Source organism: Microcebus murinus, chromosome 9 (assembly GCF_040939455.1).
Source record: "Microcebus murinus isolate Inina chromosome 9, M.murinus_Inina_mat1.0, whole genome shotgun sequence".
Classification (NCBI taxonomy): Eukaryota; Metazoa; Chordata; class Mammalia; order Primates; family Cheirogaleidae; genus Microcebus; species Microcebus murinus.
The window spans coordinates 33,041,735-33,065,257 of record NC_134112.1 but is presented as its reverse complement, the minus strand read 5'-3'; the positions used below and the strand labels follow the sequence as shown (position 1 = coordinate 33,065,257).

The window sequence follows — 23,523 nt, the reverse complement described above, 5'->3', positions numbered from 1 at the left end:
AGTTCAAGTACAGGGATATAGGCCAAAATACTTTGTCATATGGGAAGTAGTATACAGCTGGTTTGTATGTAAAGCAAGAATTTTATTATATCTCACAAGAAAAGTTTCTTAAAACAAACTCCTCAAAATATATGTCTCTTCTGAAAAAAAATAAACTAGATATTCTCCACTGACTTATGTTCCTTTGGTTCCTTCTCCTCCCTCTAAGAGGACTTTCATTAGGTAGGTACCAAAGTTAAGAGAACAGTTATACTGAAACCATAATGGAGAATAGTGATTATACTGAAACTAATCTATTTCCATAGTAGCTAAATTAAATAAAAGTAGTCAAATAAAATAGTAGTCTGGGGAAGTATTATCAATTAGTGGGGTAAAAAATTTTAAAAAGCCACCTGATTTGGACCCTGAGGAAAAAAACTGGCATAAAACTGAATGAGCAGGGCTTAATCAAGATAAACATTCCATAAAAACCTCAAATCTTGGGTAATTTAAAAGTATTAAGGGTTCTAGTTTTATAATCTGGGAGTTATCCCACAATAATAATTTTCTGTTCTACTTACCTTTTAAGAAATAAGTCCCCCCTCCCAATGGAAAGTTTTTTTCCCTATTGGCACAAAAAATATACCTAAATTTTTCTGCATAAATACAATGTTGCGTCCTTACCTAGTAGCAAACTGAATGAGTGCATTTTGAAGAGTCTGTCTAATTTCAAGAAGAAAAGATTCATCATCACTTAATGTATAATACCAATACTGGACATAATCCCTCAAGGAAAACTGGATAACCTACAACAAAAATATTGGGAAAAAATATTACTTTTTAAGATTTAAAAAGTAACACTGGTAAACTAAAAACTAAGATGATTATTTGCCAATTTATATTTACTATCTACATACTAAATTGTGGTGTTAATTACCTGCCTTCATTACAAAAGCAGCAACATGCTAAAAACCATTTCAAAAATTTTAAATGACTTTGGTATCCCAACTTACCAGTGCCCAAATTTTTTAAAAATCAAAATACTATCTATGGCCAAGTCCCACCCAAATTTAGGTAAAGACAAACTTTACATAAAAAATAAATTTTCAATGCTATAATAATTCTAATCAGTTTAAAGGAATGAGATGAAAAGTAATGCTGATGGACCCTAATTCTCAAAAAACCCCAGTTTTTCTAAGATTATATCATCAGATCTATTGCAGTCTAATTACAAAATGATATAGGAATTCACTTAATTTTACTAATACCTTTGATACTGCCAACAGTATTCAGCTAGACAATAAGTAGCAAATAAAACAATTCAATGTATAATTTTTATAAATCAAATGAATTAAATGTGGGTTCATTTATAAAATAAATGTTAAAATTTTAAAGTACACATTTTTATAATGATCATATAATCAAATCAAACAAACATCAATAGAAAATATCTTGGGGGGAATAATTCTTTACCTAATTCTAATTTTTGAATATTTTTGAATCAAATCAGGTATTTTATTTCCACTTTTAAAAAGTAATAAAACTAGCAGAAAAGAGTCTGATGTGCCAAACCACTAAGCTTGTTCATCAGCAAAAGCCTTATACTTTAACTATACAATTATTAGAAACACTATCAAATATGTCAATAAAAACTTTTTTCTAAATACAAATTCAATCAAAAGCCTTTCATATTAACTAAACCACTTCATAAGTCAGTTAATAAGGCAGTACCTTCAAGTATAAAATTCAAGGATGACATCATGAAATTACAGTACATTATTTAAATAGCAAAAAATGTTAATATTTCAAAAGAAACACACTTGGTACACAATATATGGAATTCAAATACCACATACTAAAACTCACTTGCTGGAGAGGTTCATCAATTATATTGGCACCCGTCAATCTTCTATCGATCTTAATAGTTCTGGCTTCCCGTTTCATTTCTTCTAAGCACTTAAAGGAAACCATAATATTTTATCATAAATGTACAGGTATATCATTGCCATATTTCAATGAACCTTTAACACTATAAAATTAGTGTTTCAAGTGAGTCAAATTAATAACTGTCTTTATTAAACACTCTTCCTCTTCCCCCTCCCTCTTCCCAGCCCAAAACAGTATAACAACTGCCAAATGAATATATTTTTTAATTGATTTTATTTAGGGATCATTTTTGGCAACTAAGGAAAATATACTTTTCTACTTCTTAGTCTTCAGAAAGATCAGTAGCCTGACAATAGCGATGAAAAGTAGAAGACTCTTAAAAATATAAACCAAAACATAAATATATATATATATAATGCATGCTCCAAGTTATAACATGAAACCACTAAGATATTTTATTTTAGAAATAAATCAAAATCACTATTTTTATACCATCTACTAAAAATGGATTATTAAGACTTAACCAGTTTTGACTATGATTTATTACTGTTAATGATCTTAATTTTTAAAATATTTCCCATTCTCTGTAAAGACCACTCAATTGAATGTACATTAAAAATGGCTAAAAATGGTTCAAAAAAAGAAAATTTCATTATGACTTTTAAGTAAACTTAAAAGAATACATATTAACAGGAGTCCTAAAGGAGGAGAGAAAAGTTTCAGATTATAAAAATGTTACAAGTATTAGAAAAAATTAGTTTATCCATATGAAAGGCAATGGGGCTGAAATTCTTTTATTTCCTTGATGCAAAATAACATTATACATTATTTACCTCTACATCTCCTACATTTTAGAATATAATGGACAAGTTAATAACTGCAAAGTTTTTTACTAGCATCAATTCCAAGCCCTTTGTCTCTCTTCAAACAAGATGAAACCCCCTCAATTCCTCAAGAATTGAAGGCATTGCAAATCTGAGCCTATCCAATTCCAATTTATTTATAAAGTATGATCTTGAAAAAAAATGGAAAAATAGCACCATTCAAGATGGTAAAAATTTGGCCTGAATTATTAAAACTAAAGATACTGCATATCTCATGGCAAGCCATATTTTTTAAAGTAGCTAAAGTATCCATTTTTTCCCTCTGGTTCCTATGTAATTTATTTCACTCAAAACAGAATAATCACAGACATTCTTACAGAGCGTATGCATGATGCTTTGAAATCCTGTGTTTAAGACAGCAGGAAAAACACTGAAATTAAACTAACCAATTTCTATCTTTTCCTCAAATCTACATTCTCACTTTTTACTCTAAGAAAGTTTTCAAGGTGACTTTTTAAAATGTATTTTCTCAATGTGATTGAAACATCTTCCATAAGCATAAAAGAATCATAGGACAATCTGCCAAGCCATATATAGATGATCACATTATTATTACTGCAAAGTACTAATATTTGAGGTTTCATATTCTGTCACACTATTTACCTTAGGAACCCCAGTTGATGTTGGAGGAAGAAATGAATGTTCACACTGTTCTAGGTACTTCTCTGAATTTGTTTTTCCAAATAGAAGAGTAACCACTAAACCCCTAGGGAAAAAAAATTTAATCATAGACATAAAAGAATTTTTCTGTAATTTAATACATCTATTTCCAAATACGTTTTTCAGAGTTCATAAAATGGCTTATCATTCACTAAAAAGTCAGTTTGTGACGTTGGGAAAGCAAGAAATTGACAGATTTTTTGGTACATTCTTAAGTTTAAAAAAACAACTATAAACATTTTGTGAATTACACAATAATGCTTTTCAAAGTTTTAATCAAATATATTTCATAAAAAATCTCGGATGACATTTTCAAACTTGAGAAAAATCAGCCCTCATTAAATAAGTAGGTTAGCTAATAACCAAGGATAAAGAAAAATGAGATTTAAATCTATAGCTAAATGAGCTAATTCTATGGTTCTGCTAATTAATTAATGTGAGGTATTAATAGTAATTTAACTTGCCACTATGAATACAAAATAAACAAAAGCTATAAAGGCAAAAATGATCTAATTATCATTTGTTTCAAATAAGGCTAGAATTAAGTAAAGAAATATGAATGTATCCCAAAAAGGTTATTTTTTAAAACAATTATAGTATCAGGTAAGATAAATTCTGGTTTAGAACTACTTCACTGTATGTATTAACTAAATGTTATCAATATTTCCTATATCTAAAATTCACCGATAAAGCTAAGTGCTGGAAATCTACCAAAAAAATTAAATTTTAATCTTATAATGATGTTATAGTAATCTTATAATAATTCAAAGACTGTAGTGACAAGAAGAGAATAGTGAAAATTAAATATTATTAGTCTCAACTACTGAAAGGAAGATTCTCTAAGTCCTCTGCTTTTTGTGGATACCTGCCATTTCACTGGTCTTCAGTACAGGTACTACACAGATAAAGTCAAATCAGTTCATACCATTAATTCTGTTTTTGATTTTTTTGTAAAAGGTTGACCTCAGAATTATTGGTAAATTTCATCTGTGTTATATCTGATATTATTACTAATATTTAAGTTGGCCCTATTATTTCAGTTTTGCCTAGTCATTAAGCACATTTACAGATGCAATAAAATGTTTATATTAAGTTAACACTGTATTTCTAAAAACATCAACATGAAGCAGACTGATAAAACAGCCTTTGCCCATCATATACAACAGTAGGAAGGCAAGGTAAGGAACAGTCTGATCTTACAAAGAAACTAATTAATAGTTTCAACTGTGAGATTTAACTAAAAAACAGTTACTACAAATAATCACATAAACCAACAAATATAACAGACTGCCATGAAGTAACCACAATATGGTATCGACAATATCCCACACTAAAAAAACAAAAAAACCCTTGAGAGGTTTTCTTTCCAAAAATTCTCTTTATATTAAAATACAGGGGTTAGGTTTAACCATAAGCAAAATAAATACATTATCAACATTTTAGATGGGGAAATTGCAGAACCTAAAACTTAAGTTATAATTAGCTTTATTAGCACACACACAAAAAAGGAACGGGTTCCACAAGAAAATGTATCAGTTCCAAAAAAAAAAATACATCTTTAAAACTTATACAATAAGAAAACATACTAAAACTAAGAAATGATTTTTAATTACATGAAATGCAATCATTTTACTTACTGATACTTAAAAGCCTATTTTGTACTTTAAATTCATAAGGCATTAAACTACACTAAGTTACATTAAAAAAGGGACATTCTTCATAATTAGAACAAAAATAAGAAAGATCTGACTCATGGTACTCATTGACCATAACTGAATAACCTGAGGATGCTTAATTAACTCATCCACCTGAGATGACTCTGGGTGGCCTGCTAGTGTAAGTCCTCTTTTGGTGGCAGTGAGTTTCCTGAGATCAACAAAGTCTGGAACAGAACTTCAGATCAATTTATGATACATATATCGTGAACTTGAAATTTCAGACCCCACCTCATGACTTAATATTATCTAAAGAGTTTTTTAGTACCCCTCCCACACACTCCACTATCCCACCTTACCAAAAAATTTTTATACAACTCTGTAAGTACCCAAAAGATTTTTTAAAAACTATTCCTTCATAAATTAGCAGATTCAAAAAGGGAGGAAGCAACAAAGATTCTTAAGACTATAAAATTAATAAACTGATCACTCTTCTCTATTTCCCAAATATTATATGCAGCAGCCAGTAAAAGAGAAATAATTCTCTACCCTTCTACCTTCCAAGGGCTCCTTCCTTTGCCTTCAATATCCTCCCTTTCTGAAGTATTGGGAAATATTCTGAAATCCTTTTCCTTCACTCTTCACAAGGGCTTATTCAATTAGTAAAATTTAAAGAAATTTCTCCCTTTCAGAAAAACATCTCAAGACAGATAATCTCCTTTCAATTGATAACAGTAGCCTTGACCCTGCTGCTGTAAAACCATGCAGCTTTTACAGCTATGCTATGGCCTTAATTTGTGACTGAGGAGTATAATTAGGAAGTCCATTGGCTGTAGATCTCTAAGATCTTTGATTATCATCGATAAAGATGTTCTGAACTCCATGTATCTGACTCTTATGACTGAAATAAATCTAAGTGTTTCAGTACACAGTATCACACTTAAGCAATATGAAAACACTAAATCTAATGTAAAATACAGTTTTATAGAGAGTCTTTGACATCGCTGTTCAATGTAAATAATTCACACACTTGTTCAACAATCAGTGAGTATGCTACCTATAAAATGACAACAACATGCATGACTTTCAAGCCTGTACCCTAAAAGAAGTGATAGGTGGTAGGTATATTAGGAAGCTAAGCAATCCTTCAGTGTCTTATACGGTTTTTCAGGCCACTATTCATATAAGCTATTCAATTCAGCTAAATCCTCTAAACTTACAGGCTCAAACAACTCTTCCAAATGTCTAGGGCATCAAAAGATTTTTTAAAAAACAAACTCATAAGTGTTCATTCCACAACTAATTACATAAATATATCATATAAATACACACACATTAACAATAAAATATTCATTTCAGCTAAGCTATGTAGGTGAGTGTCCAAATAACAAGCATCTCACTTATCTATACATTTTCTAACATTTTCTTACAAATCATGCCTGTATATGAAGCTATAATAAATTATAACTGATCCTCCCTTATAAAAGGTTTATCAACTTAAAAGAAAACACACATTGCAAACCAAATGACTACAAGGTGAAGAATGCAAAATCAGGCATTTATTTGAATTCTCTAGGCCACAATGACAACATTCATTAATAGAAATAATTAACATTATTGTTTGAAGTCTAATCAGTGAAACAATTTCTACAATGTAAAACTAGTTGTGTCATCTCAATTTAAGTTACATATAATGGACAAGAAAATTTCAACTTTATTTTCACCAAAAAAAGTTCATATCTTCAGAAATTGAAATTTCATTTTTGAATATGATTACCCATATTCCTGGTACAAATAATAATCATCACTGTTTTTATTTCTATGAGTGTCTTAATTTTACTTTTTTAAAATTTTAATAAAAAGTTTATTTAAAAAATAGCATTCAGAAATAAATCACACTCCCATTTATCACAGTCATTTGTTTGCATTTGAATAAAACATGACACATGAATTGTAAAATTATCATTGCGTATACTTACCCACCCACAAAGCAGAGGATATAAAATGCCAAATAAAATATTACAAAGGGTCCAAAGGTTATTAGAAAAAGGACAATGCCAAGGCTTCCCCATCCCCATATGGATAGACTGGCCTGAAATAAAGCAAAAAAATATAATAAATAAATAATTCTCCATATGAATTAGAAAGGAACAAAACTTTTTAGATTTAAATTTCTTCTTTTAAACATTTATGGTTTCAGCAACTGTTAAAATATTTGCTTTTGGAAATGTAAAGTATACTGCTGAAAATTTATCTCCAAAAAACAATTTATAAAATATTTATGTACAGAGATTTACAGCACATCAACAATGATACAAAAAGAAAACTAGTGGTAATGCAAAGATACAAGAAGAGAGAAATAGTTACAAACTGTTGAATGGCATGCTGGCATGAGAAATATAACAAAGTATTTATTAAAACATTTGCATATTTATATATGTAAAAGTTTTATAAAAGGTTAAGTAGGCTACAAAGTTATACTTATTTATAATTAATATTTCAGTTTAAAGCTAAGTCCCAATATAACTACAGCATAAGGAGCTTTTTCTTAATTTAAATTTCAAGGTAAGAAATCCTTATCTCACTGAAAATAGTGACATTTTTTTCTTCTACCCAATTGTGTGCAGAAACTCATACAATTATAATTAGAAAAGTTTCAACTTCCAGTTACCAAAATTTACCATGTGCTCAACAAAATATCTCCAAAAAATCTCCATCCTTAAAAAATTAACCAAAAAAATCCCATTTTGTACAGAATTATATTGTTTTACCCAATAAAAAATACTCCTTTTGTTGAGGGCAAACTGGATTCTAGCAATTTAAGTCATTTTGAATAAATAAATGTATTCAATTCAACAAGTTCCTACATCCATTCGCCTTGCACTGTGAGGTAGTACACAAAGGATGCATTTGTCCCACTCTTGCCATCAAGGAGCATAGAGAATGTCTTACAGGAATGAAACAATTAGACAATGAACCAAAAGAAAATAATAGAAAGCATTATAAGATGCTAAACTGAACAAAATTAATGACCAGAAAACTACAGAACAGACAATAAGTGCCATGGATTATGAGAGAAAGGAGAGTTTTATTTATTCATTCATTCACTAGTCATTGACTGCTTCCTCTGTACTAATAAGCACAGTTCAAGGTGCTGAGGATACCACAAGAAACAAAACATAACCTTAAGTCTACAGTCTAGTAAGAAGGAAACACAAACATGCCCTCCTAAGTTCACATACCTTTGTAAGTTTTTTTCATAAGAAGGGGGGAAAAGACCAACAAATAAGGAAATATACAGTTATATCAGCTGAGCATAAATGCAATGGAGAAAAATAAAGCTACTGCATATGGTCCAAGAAGCTTGAATAATTAGATAACACATGAACAGAAATCTTGGATAAGATTTATTTCAGGAGAATTGATTTATAATACTGAGTCTTCCTATCCCAAAATAATATTTTTTCAATTTTTTTTATATCTTCTTTTATGTACCCCAGTGGAGTAGTTTTGGCTTTTTCTTTTATAAAAGGCTAGCACAACTCTTGTTCATTTGAATTTTATTATCCTTTTTCCTCATCCTGGCCACTATTATCTTTCAACCAGAGGAAAGAATGCCTGCTAATGAAGTTTCTGCTCTGCCTTCATGCTCTCTCCCCTGAATCCTATTTCACCTACAGAAGTGGTCTCCTCTGCTTTCTTCTAAGAGCTGAAAGTAGAACTTAGCGATTTAGAGTAAAATACAAAGCAGCCTAGTTCCTCTGATAATACTTCTGCTGAACATCCAGTACCTACCTGATCCATACTGTATTACTGCCAGATGCCCGACTATGGGAAACAGATGCTATTTCCCAAGACTCACTCAACACTTTTCCCATTGACTTCCCCAGAAAAGTTACTGTAAACTCTCCAGATAACTGAAACCAGACTGTGACCAGGATAATTTATTCAACCTACCTTCTCGAGTGAGATTTGATCTAATATTAGCAATATTACCCTTTCTTTACACAATTAGATTTATGCTTCCAGTCAGTTTTTCAAAGCTGAACAACTTATTGCTTAAGGATATATTCAGAGGTCTTAAAAACAAAACCAAGAGATTGGCTATCTCTGAGGATAAAACAGCATTCAACTGAAAGACAACACAAAGGGGGGCTTCTTAAATACTCAGTAGTGTTCTATTTCTTAACCAGGTGTTTGCTTTAAACTATATAAATGTCTTACTGATTCTTATGTTTGAATCACATCTTTCATAAATATTCAAAAAAAATCACAATTAGTTGATATGGAGATTAATACAGCAATTACTTAATAAGGGGAAATCTTCAATTTGTCTAGACTCTAGAAAGTCGAGTTTTCAGACTTTTACATGTCTCTTATAACTCATTTGAAAAGGATACAAAAATCACCGAAAACAAACTCCTATTCATTTGGCAAATATTTGTGAATATCTACACTGTCCTGAACAAAACAGACACTATTGTCTGTCACATTAAAAAACAAAAAACCTACAAGAGGATCCTTTCTTTAAGTTTGAGTTTTTATTTTAATTCCTGAGACTAATAAAATCAAAAATTTCTAATCAAGCAAGAGCTCATTTGCTTTGTAGTTAACCTCTTACAACTTAACTTCAAACATTCACTAAAACATCAGAACAGTGAACTGTCCAAAAATAAACTTGTATATTATTTTTAGTGTCTCATAACTATAGTTGGCTGATATTGTCTTATTATTTAGTGAGATGAATTAAAAACATTCAATCTAACACGACTAAAAATTTTGAGTTCTAATTATTCCCTAAAATGACAGGATGATAAAATTTAGAATAATTTTGTTCTATGTCAAAAGCCTTTCACAAATTCAAACTGGGATTACCTCAAAAGTTGCCCTATAATGGAAGGCAAGCAATAGAAAAAAATCTACAGCACAGTGATTTACATTAAAATAATCCTTTAAGACTGGGTATAGTGGCTCCCCCAGTAATTCTAGCACTGTAGGAGGCTGAGGCAGGAGGATTGCTTGAGGCCAGGAGTTGGAAATTAGCCTGAGCAAGAATGAGACCCCATCTCTACAAAAAAATAGAAAAATTAGCCAGGTGTGGTAGACCATGCCTATAGTCCCAGCTACCCAGGAGGCTAAGTTAGGAGAATCACTTGAACCCAGAAATTTGAGGTTGCAGTGAACTGTGATGACACACTAGCCCAGGTGACAGAGCGAGACCTTAAAAAAATTACTTGGGCATGGTAGCACACACCTGTATACCTATAGTCTCAGCTACTTAGGAGGCTGAGGCAAGAGGATTGCCTGAGCCCAGAAGTCTGAGGTTACAGTGAGGTACAATAATGCTACTGCACTCTAATCCACAAAAGAGTGAGATGCTGCCTCAAAAAAAAACAAAAAAACAAAAAAAAAAAAAAACCGAAAAGACAAAGCCTTTCAGGTACTACCATTTTCTTTGCTAAATGCAATAATCTACACTAAAATATCCATGCCGGCTGGTCCCAGAATCACTCACAACCATGAATTGGAAGAAGTCTTCAAGATCATCTACTATTGTATTTCTCAAACTTTAAGGATCTTAAATGCAAATTCTTAAAATACAAATTATAATCCAGTATGTCTGGGAGGAGCCTGTGATTCTTTCAAGCTAACAAGCTACCACAGAACTGTTTAGAACCAAGTACAATTAAATATTTATAATTCTCCCTAAATTAATTTCTAGGTATATAAAACCTTAGTCACAATTCCAAAATTAAAAAGCTCTGAAAACTAAATTGTACCAAGCATTCTACATACTACATCTCATTTACTCTACAAAACAACTTACGAAGCAGTCAAGAAGGTAGTAACAAGGTTTTCAAAAACTATGGGCTGAGTTACGACTACCTGAGTTCAAATCTTTTACTATTTATTGGTTCTGTAACCATTACATGCCTTCATTTCCTCATCTATGTCATGTGGTTACTGTGGGGAGTAAATGGAACCATGGTCCAGTGGTCAATTTTAGCTTAATCACTATAATGCCTAGTTTAACAATAAGGAAACTAAAGTTCAGAGAAGTTTTAAAGTACTGCGTAAGGTCACACAGCTGATAAAAGTCAGATTTGCTCCTAGGTAAATCCTGACTTCTTAACTAACCATATCATTTGTCAGCTGACAATTACCTGAAATTACAGGTATAGTAAGAAAAAATGTCAAAATCATAAAGGAATAATTTATTTTATCTAAATATAAGTCAGACTAATATACCTCCCAAGAAACTTAATCAGAAAACTGCTTGTAATAAATGAATGTAATAAATCCCTGTCTGAACATAAACTATATACTTTTTATTATTAGAAAATCAGCTTATCCATGTATTCTCTAAATAAATTAATTCAGTTTCAAACAAAGAATTTCAGTTTCAAGGGGTGTCGATTTGTTAGCTTGCCCAGATAACCTACACGTATCAGTTTGGCCTTGAGCTCAGGGACACAAAAAGACATTAAAAATAACCTCGGTTTCCAAGATACTGAGAATCAAGAAATGACAACATAAAGGATCACAGATGCCTCCTGACAATAGAAAGCAAGTAGAAATAATTTACCCTTGTTATATTTTATGCCTGTCAAGGCACACTGACATTAATCTCATTTGATCCTCACCACAGATATTTATGATAGGAAAAGGCAGCATAATACAGATCTAAGAAGAGTCAGAAATTACAGATTGCAGTTCGCACTTTCTATACAACCTTTGCAAACTCACTAAACCTCTCTTTGATTCCACTGGTATGACAAAGGGGCTGAGTTGTGACATCACCTCTCAGGTCAAGTAAAGCTATAGCAGATTAGTTAAGCAACTCTGTTCATAATTGCACAGCTAATCTAATGTGGGCCTCAATTATCCTGGCTCATGTGGAGAGTGGGAGTAAGTGGAAACAGTTGTTTTAGAATAGACTGAATTCCCATAGAAAGGACCTTGAACTCTGAGATAAGTCTAACTAGAGTGCGTCAACCACTCTCAAAGTTATAATTGACCTAGTATATTTTAATCATTATATGGCATAGGGCAGCCAAACAGGGCTGAGAATCTTAAAGTTGACACTACTTCAATGCCAATTTGTGTTACAGAAGTAATAGATACAAATATATATATATAGAGAGATATACAGTTCAATCACAAAAGTAGCCATAAGAAGAGTGGCCTTATTACAAGTATAGCCTGTTTTTCTTCCACCTTATTCTATCCACAATAAGTTGGAAATTCTTCTGTAGGTAATTTCAATAGACTGTGCTCCTGACATGGAACCTTGTCTCATTCAACATTATATAACAATTTAACCAAGGCCTAGTACATAGAAACTGCTTACTAAATATGAAACAAATCAATTAATGTACTAATTAAAGAAGTGAAATAAGGGAAGAAAGGAAAGAGAAGGGAGAAAAGAAAAGGGGAGACCAAGGACAGGGGAAAAAGGGAAGGGAAAGTGAAAAAGAAAAGGACTTTAAATTGCAGTGCTCCTTCTCAGCCTCACCTTCCAGCTTCAGGTACACTATATAATCCTACCAGCACAACAAACACCAAAACCCCACCCTCCCCTCCTCAAAACAACTATTCAAGGGTTTGGTCCTCATTCTCCCTTGGGACAGACATATAAAAATAGTGTTCTTTTAGCTGGCTCAACATACCCTAACACCAACCTGTCTGCATCACTACTTCCTCTTAGGGGATCAGCCACTTAGGGATCATCAGTACATATGTTGGGTCAACTGGCCCCAAACCTCTCTTTTCATGGTCCAATGACAGAATAAAGATTCTCTTCTACTCAACCGTATTTAAGGTACCTAGTATATCCTTGTAAGGATGGTTAAAGACTTGAGACACGGTACAAGTTTTCTTTCTTTCTTTTTTTTTTTCTTTTTCAATTCAGGATATTATTGGTGTACAAACATTTTGGTTACATGTAATGTGTTTGCCTCGCCCAAGAACGGTACAAGTTTTCAACTCAACTGTTGAGCCAGGAGGGAGAGAGGGCCTGTAGAAAGGGTAGAAAACTTAATCAACTACCCTTGTCTCCCAGCTGGCTAACTAGCCATTAGGCAAAGATGATGACCACTGGATACCTGTGAAGTTTTTCATTCCTCTTCGAACTGGGGACTCCTACAATGAGAGGATATACATACACATAAATGCACACACCTCTATGTATTTTCAATTCTTTGGCAACAGAACCATCTCCTTTATGGCATAGGTATATTGTTCAACTTCAAATATTTCCAAGAATGAATTATGTCCATATATATATGTGACTATCTGAATAAACTCTCCATTTTTAAAAAAAGCAATAGTTATAAAAGATCATTGACTATCACATGCTAATAGTAGGACTCCAAACGTCCAATGATAAAGAAAATATGAGATAATAGGCTACTACAAATTCAGTGTTTGTTAAACCTAGATTCTATCAATTATAAAATTATCTACACACAGTTTAAAATAATAGCAGATATATTCATAATGTGTATTATTTATTCAGGATACAAACAAGGTTAGGTCACAGATCCCCTCCCTGCCCTACAACCTATACACTGGGAGTCACTGAATTACGGAGAAGCAACCACAACATGAAAAAATCAAAAGACTGTATTTACTGAATGCTTTCCCTGATATAAAAAGAATAATAAGAGTATTTAAACTGTGAATGGTTGGGAATATATAGCAAAGAACAATCTTGACAGGCTTCCAGCAAATATTCAAAGCCTCAAATTGCAAAACTACTTTATTACAGCCTCCTGAATTTCTTATAAAAGTTCTAGCTCTATAGTCAAAGTTGAAACAAATTAATCAAAGGAGCTTTCAGAAATAATATTTTCCCAGCTACACACGTTTTTGTGCTTTATTAATAGCTTTCAATAAATAATAAATTGTTTAAAAGATTAAACTTTAAATCTCCATCAAAAAGAAAACATTAGATTCTTTTATGGCAGATTTTTTAATATTTGAGAAAAAACAGATTCACTTCCTTATACATGTTTTCATTTGATAAAGGCCTATTTTAAATTTGTTTAGGAATGGGACTGATATCACATACAACACACACACAGTATCTCACATAAAAAGGAGAAGCATTCCCTTAAAAATAATTGAAAGCAATAATTTTAAAGCTGCCACAGAATAAGACAATTAAATTTCAATTATGTGAGATAACTATGTGAGCTAACAGAATCCATCAAGATATCAGAAAATACTAATTTATTTATTTTAAGCAAATTGTTCTCTTTGTATTAGCATATTTAGCCTGATTATTTTTCCTCAATTTAATTGCATACTAGTAATGTATAGCTATTATTCATGTAAGAAATGGAAGGAGTTATAAATACACACATATTTACTTATTTTTTAAATGTAAGGATACACAAAAACTTATAAAAATGGTAATATATGGGGAAAGTAGGAAATGGGATACAGGGTACAGGGATAAGAGCTACACATCTCTAAAAATACCCCGTTCTTGTATATATGATTTTGTAGCAGTGTACATAGCTTAATTACAAAAACAAACAATTGTATACGCTGACAAAGTAGAATAACCACACAGAGAAACTACTCCAAGTGATTTTACAACACATTAATTTGTGAATCCTTAGTAGGATATACCCTAAGAACAACAATGAAAAATACCTACAAAAAAATATTCTATCTTGCAGTAAAAAAATGTAGCTAGTTCCACTAATATGAATCAAGACTACTTGGAGGAATGCAGAATTCAAAGTGTGGAGCAAGAGGTAAGTTTAAGATGAACCTGGAGCACCAGAAAGCTACCAAAGACTACCAAGGATATGTCAAGAGGACTCAGGAGACAACCTGAAGAGGCATCAACTGGCTAAAGATAAATCAGTAAGAATAATAACTGTAATAGATTGGAACACTGCAAATATTTGAATTCAGGAGATCCTAAAATACTTTTTAAAAATTTCATTGATCATCTTCAAAGAGTGCTAAAGTAACCACACCATAATTTTGTATGGTATAGAAATAAGTGTTTATCAAGATAATCAAGCAGTTGATGAAAATCCAGTTTCTCTTTAAAGAGATATTCCTTTGTCATTAGGATTCTTCAGAAAAATATAATAAAAAAATACAAAATGAAATATTCCATATAAGAAATGACAAAATTAGAATATCACCATATTGCATACATTAATGAATTAGGGGTCTAGTGGCACCTAGCTGCTACCATTGAGAGAGACACACACAAAAAGACCAGCATCATATGCCTCATGAAAGAAAAATATACCCCACCATCATGAAAAAGTCTTGCTGCAAAAAAAAAATAAAAAATCAAACATAAATCTGATTTATGAAATGCAGAAGACTGAGAAAATGTTTCACCACACCATGGAGATAAACTAAGCAAAACTGAGATTATGGGAAACACTAAGGGCAAAAGACCTCAGTGCAAGGTCATCTGCCCTTATTGTCTTATACAACAAATGAAGTGCGAGGGAGGAAAACAGAGTGGGGGAAGGGATTTGGAGTAAATCTCTAGATTAAAACTGCAATGTGTAAGGTTTATTCAAACAGATTTTAACAAAAATACAGGAGGAAGAGGAGGAGGAAGAGGAGAGTGAAGTGGGAAAGGAAGAAATTTGTTAATTCTAAACATATTCTAAATATCCAATTATATTAATGAGTTACTGCTTATTTTTTTAGGTGGCAAAATGGTATTATGATTCTGTTTTAACAAAAAGAATCCTTATATTTTAAGGATGCATTATGAAATATTTACAGATGAAATCATAATCTGGAATTTGCTTCAAAATAATTACTGGAGGTAGGCAGTGGAAAAAGTAAAAATGGATACAGATGCAATGTAATTGTCCATGAGTTGATAAACATTTAGGCAGGACATGGGCACAGGGAGTTCATTATACTATTCTATTTTTAATGTTTGAAATTTTATGTTTGAAAAATTCTCTTCTAAATTCACTGTTTCAAATACAGAAGAGAGAATAACATGTTTACTGAACTTAAGCCCAATGCTCAGGGCTATTTATACTTTTATGTCTAAATATATTTAAAGATTTTGTTTACAAATGGCAACAAAGTAAGAATATGATCCTTACTCTACATGCATTAGTTGTGAGGGATAAATGCATTATTGAAGAGTTTCCAAAATGTAATTTTTAAAACTACATATAAATAGTCTCAAGTACAAGATGATTTAACAGGGAGAATGACAGCCAGAGGGCACTACCTATGAATTATAATAAACTGATACATGGTCAGACTTACCAATGCCCAAAAGAACAAATGAAAAGAAAAAGAAAAGAAATTCAACTTCTAATAAAAGGTAGAAAACCCTATTTCACACAATATTAAAAGTAATTGCTTTGATTCATTTCACAGCTTTCATAATCACTCATTTTAGTATAGGAAATAACAGATCAATAACTCTGATACAGAAAACCTTAAGAGAAAATGTAGGCATATATAAAATATGTATCACATAATTAAGAGAAATTATTAGATCAGACTTTCAGTTGACATAAATTCACACATACTTTAGCTCCATCTAGACTCCTCTCTCAAACAACAATCACAGCTCCTTTATTCAGGAGGCCTACTGCATAACTTCCTCTCATAATCCAATCAGAAATAATCAAAAGCTGGTTAGATCAAGAATCAACAAATTCTAATATTTTGTGACACATTTTTAATATATAACTTTAAATTTTAAGATCTAATTTTAACACAAATGGATTTACAAGGGAAATCTGTTCCTAAGTGTGAACATGCAAATTCAAAACTATTAAAGTTCCATTTCCAAGAACCATTACTCTTCCCTCTCAGAGAGTAAACAAATAGAACAAAGGTCAGTTCCAAATATCTCCTTGATTATCCTACGGAATGAGTAGGAGATTTCCTGTAAAAATTCTTTACCTTGATTCAACAAAAATAAATAAATCAACATAAAACAGTCAGCCTTAAAAAATCATATTCTTAGTTCATCTGGTAAATCAAGTGTTTAAAACTTGAAAGCCAAGGACTGACAGAAACATTTCTATTTATGTTGGTTACATTCTTGGAGCAAAACAGCAAGCTATTTTTTGTGTTGTGTGTTTTATAATTTTATACTTAAATATGTGGATAAAATAATAGAAAAATACCCTCCCTAAAAACCACTAGAATTTCAAGTCCCAGAATCATAAGGAGCTAAAGGTGGCAAAGATTCACTGCTAGTATAAATTACCACAGATGAGCCTCAGCCCATCTAACTCAAGACCCCATTATTACTTACTCTCTCTCTCAACCTTCTAAACTCAGGGATTCAGTCTTGTCTCCTCTTCTACTACAATTTTCTGTGGCTTCCAGTCAAGTGTTTTCCTCTTACCCTACTATGCAATAGAATCAAATATATCTCAAATATCTCAGTAGGTCCTGCACACTGAGGCTCCGGGGGGACACTCACAGCCATGGATGTTTCCCACCACCCTCACCTCCCCAGCCCCTGTTGACGCTAACACTAAAGCAGTTCATGAGAAGGCAACAAGTTCTTCTCTACAGAAGGGTTTTGCAAGCAATTCGGCAAGTTTCAAAAGATTCTGATAGCAAACACCTGAAGGACTGGGCAAGGGAAGAATTCAAAAGGAAAAAAATGGCACCTAAGAGGATACGATCCGGATGATGATTACTCAACACAATATGCAGCTCAAGGAGTCAGACAAAAACACTTGCTTTAGAAAAATCTTAACTATAGCATTTTGAAGGATTTTGATGACTTTGGGCTTAACAGGCAGCCTGAAGCCAAGTCTTGCTGTTTGTGTGTACAGTATGTGGGCAAAGTATCAGAAGATGGAGCATGATATCTCATAGAGAGCAAAGGAAAGCACATCAGAACAATGGCCTTAGCAATGAAAAACACCTTGAACTTTGGAAAATGTTTGATATGACAGCAGTTTTTGAAAGAAGCATAAACCACTGTAACAAATGGCCAGTTAGCCCATGAAAAGATGCTCAACAGTTAATCAGCAGGGAAATGAAAACCAAAACCACACTATCACTTCACATCCACCACAATGGCTTTAATTTTAAAAAGTAGTAGTAACAAACGCTGAAGAAATTGGAAGCCTTTGTACAAAAAACATAAAAGTTGGAAAACAGACACATTTCCTCAAAAGGTTAAACATAGAGTTGCCATATGATTCACCAATTCTACTAGGTTTATAACCATCATTTGGCAATTAAAAAAAAATAAAGGACTGATACATGCTACGTATGGATGAACCTTGAAAACACTGTTAAGTAAAAGGAGCCAGTTACAAAATACCACAAACTGTATGATTCCATTTATATGATCTAGAATAAGTAGAAAAATTAGTGGCTATAGAAGGAATGAAGAGTAACTGCCAATGGGTGTGGGGTTTCTTTTCAGGGTGACGAGAATATACTATGAATATACTCAAATCCACTGAATTGAACATTTTCAATGTATGGTATATGAATGATATCTGAATAAAGCTGTTTGAAAAAACTGTAAGATGTAGGACTGGGGGTATACGGATCCTAGGAGATAGCTTGGACATTTCTTGAAAAATCCTTCTGCACTATCAGGGTTGTTGAGGTATGTTCTTCAGATGTGTCACAGTTTGACAGAAGACTCTCCCAAAAGACCATTATTAGAAATGTGGATCTTCGTTGGGAAAAGAAAAGAAATAGCTTAATGAACACACTGACACACTTACCAAAAAGAAGGAAGACTTTAGGCAACTTCTGGATGAAACTTTTCTGAATACCTTAACATCTATGTGGAAAGAAGTAAAATAAAAAAATCCTTAAGGAAGATTCTCAGTGCATTCAGTTCTCCTTCAGTGACAGGAAAAAATAAAGAGAATTTGAAGAATACATGAGAGACAAATACATCACAACCAAAGCTAACTTCAGGACACTTCTGAAAGAGACCAAATTTATAACAATTCATTTAGTGAAAGCTTATGGAAGATGCTGGGCTTGGCAGTTCCTCAAACTGAAGTTGTCTGTTCATCAACAGAACAAGCTAATCTAAGAATCTGACCAAAAGCTGAAAGATGTAAACAAAACTTTGCAGAATGGTAAAATGGTATCCAGTACTGGACTATGTTCTGGAAGACAGACATAAACTAATTGTGGCATGTGCTCATGACCTGGATTGCCAGAATCCACCCCCACCTCTCAGAGTCTACAAAACTAATTCGGATTGCTCTTCCATGAGGGTAGTCTACTAATTCAAAATGCTTGCATGAGCCAATATTCAAGTTTTTATATGTATTAGTCAACTATATTGCAAAATGATAATAACAGAAGCATTTCTTGAACAGAGAACACTTCGGAAATACTTTTCTATATGTGACATGATTGAAACGCTCTAATATAGGCTGTCTCTAGTAAATCTAAAATCTTAAAACTAAAAAAATCATCCTTTTATGAGTGTGAAAGTTGGTGACTTTTAGTGATATTCTTCCTGACAGTGGTGTGCATGGAGTTTTAAAGAGCACATGTGGTTTGAATTTGCAAGATGCGCATATCACAGACTCCAAGAAAACCCAAGTTGGGGTTTTTTTTGTTTTTTAAAGCAGATAAAACACTAAAAATTGAATTATCTTCCAGAGGCTAAGATTACTGTGATGGATGGACATTCTTCATCACTAAAGTTTATTTTGTTCACTTATATACTTTGATTAGCCCCTCTGAATTCTTGTTTAGCTCAGTCTTATTTAGCCTAAGAGAAGATTTACTTAGCAATTTCTTCTAAGGTGTAGAACCAACAGTCATTAAGATGTTGGCCAGAATAAAGCTGCTGGGGAAACATCTTATTCATCATGAAGTGATTGTTATCAGTATTCTGGATTAGACAAAAAATTACCTTCCTAGGTATTCCCTGAAAACTGTACTACTGTTTGAATGTTAAACTTTTGTTCCTAAAGCTTAATTTTCCGATGTTTGTTCAGTTTATATATTTGAACAACCTTTTTATATTAAGGTTTAAGTACAAAAGCTTTATAGCATTAAAAAAAATGTGTCAGGAGATGATGCTAGTTGGCCTTTGTTACGTAGGAAGAATTTAAGGATCTAAGGATTGAGAAAGGGATCGAAAATTAGCAGTGTTTTGTTTAGGCAACAAGGTAACTTTTTAAAATTCTGAATAAACATTTAAAAAACCATAGAAATCAGGATTTTTGGCTTTTCTTGGAAAACAGAAAATCTGGAATCAGTGGAATCACACTCCTGCAAGACAATAACTAGATAAAGCTGAGTGGCAACACTACCCGTGAAAATGACCCATGAATGCTTGAGTGTTCCCATGGCTCCAACACTTGCTATAAGACTCATCTGATGCTTCGTCCAATGTGATTTATGATGCTTACTATGTGATTTACCATAATTTTACTGCTGTTTTGATTATCAGGATGTAAGTCAGATATGTGAATCAGAGTTCACATATCTGATTTAAACATTTCCTTTTCCCCATTGACAAAAAAAAAAAAACAAAAAAAACCTCAAATAGAAATAAACTAATAGCTTTAAGAAGAATCAGTGAAGCGAAGAATGGAAGGAAGAAAATTAGGAAACCAAGGTATCACAAGAATGGAAGAATAAGCACCACACGTACTTGCCATTAAATTGGCACTAACTGATCCACACTAAGGTGCTCACATGGTAGTAATATTCATTGGTGATTGGGGTGGGGGTGGGTAAATGCACAACTAATGGACGCCGGGAGCATTGTATGGGGGAAGGGCACGCCTCCAATACTGGCGTGGGTAAGGCAAAGTCATAACATGTAACCAAAATGTTTGTATCCCTAAAATATCCTGAAATAAAAATAAAAAATAAAAAAATAAGAAAAAATAAAGAAAATTAGGAAACCACAAATAAAGGCTGCAAAGGGGAAAATTTCTGGAATCTGTTAAAGTGGGTAAAGATAAAGGAAATAAAAGACACCAAGAAAAATTAATACTACTTTGCAAGTATACTTCTGATTATCTTTAAGCAGAAGAAAGACTGCAATTCCCTGGGTTCTGCTTTCACCTTCCTATGGTCTTACTATATATGTAATACCCCAAGCAAGTAATCTTGTTTTCTAACCCATTTCTAACTACTTATATGTACTGTGACTTCCAAAACTGTGCCTCCAGCTCAGATATATCTCCTGAGTTTCAAAAACGTATATTCAACTACATATTGAACACCTCTGGCTGAATTTCTCATAGGGACCACAAACTTAACATGTCCAAAATTAAATTTGTTACATACCCCAAATACCTCCTATATTCCCTTACTTAAAAGGAAGCATCAGTGTCTACCCAATTATGGAAAAGAGAAATGTCAAAAGTTGTTTTGGACAACCTTCTTGGAACTCCTCATCCAATCAGTTATCAGGGCCTGCCCATCTTATATTCTAAATATCTCTTGGGGCCCTCCCCTCCTCACTGCCAAAGCCTAACAAAAATCCTTCATTATAGCTGTATAACTACAATTCCTGCTTCTCCCTTCTATTTCATCCTCCTTACTGCCAAAATGAACTCTGAAAAAGATTTTGAAATACCTGGCTTTTCCACGAATAGGACCTGTTCTCTTGCTTCTATTTTCTATGATGCATTACTTTTTCTCTAGCAAGAATCAAGCAAATTTCCTTGAAGAACCAGCTCAAATGCTTATCTTCCGTGAAGCAAGCCTTCTCTCATAAGCACCTCACCCTCTTCTCAGACAGTATGTTGTTCCTCACATTCTCTGCCTCCATCATACTATTTACAATTGTGTCATAGTTGTTTACGTATATCTGTCTCTTCTAGACTAGAAGCTTCTTTCATTCATTCACTAAACATTTATTGAAGTCTATCATGTACCTAGGATAGCTAGGCCCTGCAATTTCAAAGGTAAGTAAAGCACAGTCCCTTGCCCTCAAGAAACTCACAGTCTTGTAGAAGAAATATATACATATAATTATAAGACAATATAGTAGGCCGGGCACAGTGGCTCACGCCTGTAATCCTAGCATTCTGGGAGGCCAAGGAGGGCGGATTGCTCGAGGTCAGGAGTTCAAAACCAGCCTGAGCAAGAGCGAGACCCCATCTCTACTATAAATAGAAAGAAATTAATTGGCCAACTAATAGATATAGAAAAAATTAGCCGGGCATGGTGGTGCATTCCTGTAGTCCCAGCTACTTGGGAGGCTGAGGTGACAGGATTGCTTGAGCCCAGGAGTTTAAGGTTGCTGTGAGCTAGGCTGACGCCATGGCATTCACTCTAGCCTAGGCAACAAAGCAAGACTCCGTCTCAAATAATAATAATAAAACAATATAGTAAGGAATGACAGATACGCATCAATTATTACAAGGCACCAGAGTGGAGCATATCATCTGATTCAGCTGGAAATGGGGGGTGGGGTGTAAACCAGAGTATCTTAGAAAAGGTGACACCTAAGATTAATCTCAAAAAATAATCAGGACATAGCCAGTTGAAGAGCAGGGTAACTAATAAAGAGACAACACCATGAGTAGGCACTGAAGCAAGAAATAATGTTCCACTGGGAAAGCCAATGAGAAGTTTCTAAAAGGTAGATTTTGAAAAGCACATGGGACATTCAAGCTTAAACATTCTATCAACTATCTGCTAGATTTCAATTAGGCAAAGCTGGAGGTAGGAAAACCTGTGAAGAGGCAGTCACAGTAAACCTTTTCTAAAGGCCAGAAATAGGGCAGAGACAGTAGGGATGGAGAGGAGTCAGATTCGAAGAAATATCTACATGATCTAATCAATCGGTTTTGTGACTAGCACATGGAGCATAAATAGCCATCATCACAGCTTTTTAAGCCTGAGTCATAAATGGATGACAGGTAGTCACCCCAGATGAGAAGTAAAAGAACAGTATGTTCTTTTTTGGGGGGTCAGTATGTTTGTTGTTTTGTTTTGTGGTTGAAGGAGATGAGTTCAGTATGGGACATGTTGAGGATAAAGATGTACACAAGACCTCAAGTGAAGATAGCTAGCACCTGGAGAGATACACACATACACACACACACACACACACACACACACACACTTTTCAAGAGAATGCCATGGGCTAGAGATATAAAATTTGAAGTTACTGCCACAAAGATAATAACCTTTAAAATGAGACTACAGTAGATCTTAAAGAGAGCAGAAGGTCAAGGATGGAATACTGGTAAACATTAACATTTAAGGGGCAGAAAAAGAAAAATGAAGCCATGAAGATGACAGAGAAGACACACTCATAAAGGCAGAAAAAGAACCAGTAGCAGGTGGAGTCCCAGAAGCTAAAGAATAGTATTGCCATAAAAAAGAAGTGACCAGCAGTGTCCAAAAGCAGAACAGTTCAGCAAGATAAAAAACCATAAATGTCCAGGGGATATGACAACTAGAAGGTTACAGAAAACAGCATCAACAGAGTAGTGAGCATAGGACCAGGATGCATA

At 33.2% G+C, this 23,523-nt stretch overlaps 1 protein-coding gene across 4 annotated transcripts in view; it reads right to left on the bottom strand.

Annotated features, from left to right (window-relative positions):
- SNX13 (sorting nexin 13) overlaps positions 1-23,523 on the bottom strand; it is a 148,255-nt gene that overhangs the window by 95,453 nt on the left and 29,279 nt on the right. For all 4 annotated transcript variants that reach the window (XM_076006395.1, XM_076006393.1, XM_076006394.1 and 1 more), the window contains 4 exons: positions 7,045-7,157; positions 3,354-3,456; positions 1,846-1,935; positions 664-785 (listed from right to left, as the gene is read on the bottom strand). In XM_076006395.1, coding sequence (XP_075862510.1) covers positions 664-785; positions 1,846-1,935; positions 3,354-3,456; positions 7,045-7,157 — 428 coding nt within the window. Of the gene's footprint in view, positions 1-663; positions 786-1,845; positions 1,936-3,353; positions 3,457-7,044; positions 7,158-23,523 lie in introns of those variants that run through there.